Consider the following 5,931-nt stretch of genomic DNA (forward strand, 5'->3'; position numbering starts at 1 on the left):
GGTTGTTTTCATCATATGTGTTTATGTATCTGATCTGATCCAGGAAGAGATGGAAGGACCTGCTTTTGTCCTTTGCAGGAACATTGTTCTTCTTGGCCAAAGAGGGTAATTCCTAAATGATGGCTGATATAATGTGAATTAACTCATATTGAGAAACACCAATATGGATGCCAAGAACAGCTAAAGACAAATCCCACAATGAACTCATGAAATAAGTGTTATCTAGATGTTCGACGGTGGTCTGAATTCCTTGTCAGGGTTTGGTGTGATTTATGATGGAAAGTAAGGGAGGAGCTCCGGCTCTGTTTATCTCTGGAGATCTTGGTAGGTTCAGAATGAAGTACCGATAACCTCTGGAGCATTCCTGGGGAGGGTCCGGAAAGAGTCACGGCGCGGGAAGCGTGTCTCTGCATTTATAAACACAGCTCCTGCCCCGTGTCCTGGTAGAAGTGTTTACATGTCATTGCCCACAAATGTGACGGGGTATTTTGGTAACCTTTTGACTATCATTTTTTCATAACAAACCTCTAGAATCAAAATCCTCAGAAGGTCCATCTCATTCCCACAACTGGACCTCAGAAATGTACAACAGCAGCTACTCCCGGGCCACGTTCGGACTGGAGGCGAAACAAATCCACAAGGCGAAGGGGAAAAGCTGCGGCTACTACATGAGGATCCTCTTCTTCTTCTCGTCTCTGATCCAGTCCCTCATCATCGCCAGTTTGGTGCTCTTCCTGGTGTACGGCCAGCCGGAGAAGACCGCCGAGGAGAAGAGAGTGGAAGAGCTGGAGCTGGCCTTTAACAAGCTCTCCACAGACAACACCAAACTCAGAAAAGACAAAGCTGACCTCACCAGTGCCCTCAAAGCAAAGACTGGAGAGAAGGATGCGGCGGATAAAGAAATAGCAAAGCTGAAAAATGACTTGAACTTGACAACAACCAAGAGCAGTAACTTCCAGAAGTCTCTTGTAAGTCCTTTATTTGCTTGTATGTCGTCACCATCATTTACTCACCCTCATGTCGTTTCGAACTTGCATGACTTACTTTCTTCTTTGGAACAAACAAAAATATATTTTTTAAAAGAAGAAAGTAAGACATGAGGGTGTGCAAATGAGGACTGAAGTTTCATTTTCGTGTGATGTTTTTCATCTTTGTCTTGTTCATTTTAAGATATTACGAAATTAATCTTGTGTGATTAATCTTGAAACCCTAACACTAATAATAATTACACGCTTGATTTTGATTGGCTGTTTTACAGTCTCTTTGTGAGGCCAGTAAAATGAAGCTTTCAAGCACTCGAAATACTCCACTCCCATGTCCACCAAGCAACAACAATCAGAATGGTGAGTGCAATCAATCAATCAATCAATCAATCAATGATTAATGAATAATCAAATTCACAGAGGCGGTCCTGTTGACATGGCTCTCTTTTCTCTTCTCAGGTGATATAAAAACTCTAAATACTCTTCTGGAACAGCAGAAAGTTCTCTATGGAATCCTTAAGAGTAACTTCAGCCAAACGATGGAGTACCTTAAAGCTGACTTGGACAACGCAGTGAAGGATAAAAATGAACATCATAGTCTGGTGATACAGCTGAGACAAGAAAACCTGAATTTGAAATCCCAGCTCGATGTTTACACCAAGAAATGCAAAGAGGACTTTGCAGAGTCCCTCCAAGGCATCCAGACGGTCACAAGTGCCTTCCTGACCAAAATCGACAACTTCTTCAGCAACTCGGTCACGTTTCACCTCACCTGCTCGAAACAGGAAGAACAGATGGCAAGGATTCGCTCCAACTGCTCAAGCCTCTCTCGGCAGGTGGAGGACAAGTTCCAGAGCTACCTGGACAACGTGGGAGCGAAGGTCTCGAGCATTCAAAAACAGAGCAGCCGGCTGGAAGTACAGAATGCCGAGCTGACTTCCGAACTGGACAAGTGCACAACGGATCGGGAAAAAGAGGCTGCGGAGAGCAGCAAAAAACTGCAGGACGCCCAACAGAAGTATGATAAGCAACTGGAGCAGCTTCTCAAGGAGCAAAGCAGACTGAGGGACGCCAAAGAACTAGTAGAAGCCCAGCTTGTCGTGAAGGATGCCACACTTATATCGTTGCAAAATGGCTGCGTACAACAGGTAGGAGTTACGCTGGGATGAGTAGTGATGCTTAACATTTGGAAAATCTTCCATGACGGCCATTTTAAGGATAAGTGCATGTTTGAATGCTGTAGGGTGTACGATAATTAAATCGATATTCACTGCTTGTGCAGCCCAAACCTGCTGGTCTTCAACCCCCTGGCATAGCCGGCCTTTATCCCCCTGCACCTGGTAGGGGCCATTAACCGCTAAAGGTAAGTGGTCTTTATTCGTCATGGCCAGAATTTCATTTGAAAGTCAATATTCATTTGGTCCTACCCACTTTGAAGGGTGCTGGGCATTACTGTCCATTTGTTACATGCTACACCAGAGATTCTGCTCCTGGAGGGCCAACGTCTGGCAGAGTTTAGCACCAACCTGCTTCAACACACCTGCCTGGAAGTATCTAGTAATCTTAAAGAGACCTTAAGAGGATAGTTCAGCCAATTGTTCCAAACCCATATGAGTTTCTTTCTTCTGTTGAACATAAAAGAAGATATTTTGAAAAATATGGGTAACCAAAAAGTTGTTGGACCCCACTGACTTCCATAGTATGGAAAAACAATACTATGGAAGTCAATGGGGACCAGAAACTGTTTGGTAAGAAAGTACTAAAGGTTTGGAATGGCATGAACCTAAGTAAATGATGACAAAATTTTGGGTAAACTATTCCTTTTAACTAGGGCTGGAGCCAAACTCCAGGAGCACAATTGGACACACCTGTCCTTCACAAAGACATACATCACTGTCACTTTAATTTTGAATCGGAATGTGACAACGTTGCAGGTAAATTAAAATGCTCAGCTCTTGCAGGTGCGTCCAAACCTGATTCTGGAGGTCCCTGCAGATTTTAGCTGTAACTCCCCTGCCTGAAAGTTTCTAGTGATTCTGAAGACCTCGTTTAGCAGGTTCAGGTGTGATTCATTAACCTTGCTGAAAGGTGGCCCTCCAGAAGCAGGACTGGATACCCCTGAGCTATTGAGAAGGTTGTGGCAAATCAATCTTGCCTTGAGCACTCTGTGTGGCATTTTGTCAAACCCACATGAAAGTATGTAAATACATAGGGAATAGGAAATAGTATTTTAGTGTATGAGGGAACAATTGACAACACAATTGACTACAAACCCACACTCAGAAAAAAGGTACAAAAGCTGTCACTGGGGCGGTACCCTTTAAAAAGGTACACCTTTGTACTGTTTTTTTGTTTTTTTACCCCTAAAGTGTACATATTAGTACCTAAGTGTAAGGGTAACACCCCAGTGACAGCTTTTGTACCTTTTTTCTAAGCTTTCAGGATCATGTGATGATATATGGTAAAATTATTTCCATCAAGTGACCATTGTATGTATACTTTACTACCTCAATTATTTAGAACAAACTTCCCATAGTTTTGTCCCACTTCAAGGGCACAAAATTGCCTTTTAAAATTTGCCCATGACCTCCAGAGCTCAATCAGAGGGCCATATGACTGATCATTAACATCTGAAACAAAACATGCAATACTTTGTGATAAGTGCTATATTACAAGTCAAAAAGTGGCATATAATGTGAAAATATTAAATGTTTTGCTAAAGTACTATTAAAAACCCTTTAAGGTTTCGATTTTTAAGAGCTCATTCTTTGTTTGGAGGACTTGTGTTAATTACACATTTCAGGCGGAGTCATTCAGAATGTCTTTTTTTATTGTTTTCACTCTTTTCCGCAGGCTGGGTGTGGAGAAGGGAATGATCTGAATCTCAAGGCCGGACGCTGAGTTTTTAAATGTGTCTTGTGTGTGGGAGTTTCCTGATTTTGAGCCTGTGATCACTTTAGTAAATAATGTTGTCACTGTGGATCACTGTAAATGTACATGCACTCTAATGTTTAGTTCATTGTATAGTTATATTTAAGTATCATGGGCTGTGAACTTGCATGACATGATGTACTTCTGAGGTCTGATTCTGTTATTTAGAGTGGTGCGGACCTAATGTGAGACTGTGTCTTTCCTACAAGCACACAATTAATATTAAATACAAATTTTCTGTGAATATTCCACATGTGCTGTGATGTATATAATATTCTTTACACATAATTGTGTTTCAACAATTACTTGTTTGAACAGGTTTTAATGACCTTTAACAGTTTTTTTTAAATATGTTGGTCTGACTGTCTTGAATAAATAAATAGGCTTAAAAATCAACTCCTTTTTCTTTCTTTTTTTTATTAAACCTGTACTTAAAGTTAAAACAAAGGAAAGTTATGACATAAAATGAAGAAATATTTAAAATTTCTAGCTCACTAATCAAAGCTGATCATATAATATTATTTATTTATTTTTTGGACACAGCTGCATACACTTTTACATTATGGATGTCATTATGAATGTTGTGTAACAAAGATTGGCCAACTAACTGTAATTGATAATAACAAAATATATTTAAAATATTAAACATGAACTCTGATGACATGCTACAATTTAAAGATTCAGGTTTTGGGTGTGGTGTGCTCAATATAAAGAGGAGGAAACAAAAGACAGAACATTTGTTGATGCTGAATGTGTTCTGTGCCGAGATTTGTAAATAATTTTCTTTATGCATTCTCTATTAAATTTATAACACCATTAGTTCCTTCTGAACATTTTGGCCTCTCCACCAACCTAATACAGGCCAGTGAGATTTATGGGACCTTTTTAACCCTACTAATCAGCAGAAACAACAGCTCAACAGCGTCATGAATGAGAGGAAGGCAGAAGGTACAGCGTGCTGTGCTCAGCTCCTCGCAGCCCGATGTCGTCAAACGGGTGAAGAGTTCAGCAAGCACACATAGCCATTTAAATGAATGTCAGATTGACAGGAGAACAAAGGGCCGTGGGGACCGTTTCTGAACACCTCCTTCCTAAACAGCCGGTACAGTTGAACACAGAGAATGCTCAGCTGCATCAGATCGCCGCCAACGTGTTTGAGCTCAATGCGCCCAGAACAAATAAGAATTCCTCCTGCCAAGGCTAGTGTGAAGTCATCCCTTTAAAAAGAGCCATTGGGAGGAAATTTAATTGTTTTGGGGGGAGCCGAGATTTGAAACTCTGCCTACTATATGCAATAAAAAAATGACATTTCTCCGGTTACAGTGCGCTCTTTTGTTGACTGACTACATTTTTTCCCAAAATTGTAAACATTTTATCAGTTAAATTGTTATCATCTTTTTTTATTTAGTACTGCCCTTTAGAAGATACATAAGATAATTACATAATTACCTTGAGACAAAATAATAATTTAAAGGGGTCATATGATGCTATTTTAAAGATCATTATTTTGTGTATTTGGTGTAACAGAATATGTTGCCATGCTTTAATGTTCAAAAAACACATTATTTTTCAAATACTGTACATTATTGTAGGTCCTCTATGCCCCGCCTCTCTCAAGCGCGTCGTTTTCAACAAAGTCCCCTCCTTTGACAAGCGCAGTCTGCTCTGATTAGCCAGCTGATCCAGTGCATTGTGATTGGCCAAACACCACAAGCATACGTCGGAAATGTAACGCCCCTTACCATAAACGCGAGCTTCATCTTTCAAAATAAATGTAAAGACAGAGCCCGAAACGGGAAAAGAGTCGCGTGACAGACACAGTGATGATGCAGTACACAAGCCACGGTTAAGACAGCTGAAATCTGTCTTTCGCACTGACATGGCTGCATCAACACTACTGCTGTTCCTGAAACCACGCCTTCTTTCTTTGCGTGCACATTTGGGCCGCATTATGCAAATATTTCCACATAGTGAGGTAGATATGTGGGGGCGTGTTAGAACGAGCCGTTTTAGGGGG

General features: G+C 40.8%; 1 protein-coding gene across 1 annotated transcript; it reads left to right on the forward strand.

Annotated features, from left to right (window-relative positions):
• On the forward strand, positions 1–4,200 carry LOC107757946 (plasmalemma vesicle-associated protein-like). Its single transcript, XM_016575557.1, has 5 exons — positions 1–968; positions 1,259–1,343; positions 1,443–2,131; positions 2,266–2,346; positions 3,837–4,200. Exons 1-4 carry the CDS (start codon positions 582–584, stop codon positions 2,335–2,337), a joined length of 1,233 nt encoding a protein of 410 aa, XP_016431043.1. The 5' UTR covers positions 1–581; the 3' UTR covers positions 2,338–2,346; positions 3,837–4,200.
• Positions 4,201–5,931: the final 1,731 nt, after the last annotated feature.

The sequence above is a fragment of the Sinocyclocheilus rhinocerous genome, unplaced genomic scaffold (genome assembly GCF_001515625.1).
Source record: "Sinocyclocheilus rhinocerous isolate Xijiao unplaced genomic scaffold, SAMN03320098_v1.1 scaffold324, whole genome shotgun sequence".
NCBI lineage: Eukaryota > Metazoa > Chordata > Actinopteri > Cypriniformes > Cyprinidae > Sinocyclocheilus > Sinocyclocheilus rhinocerous.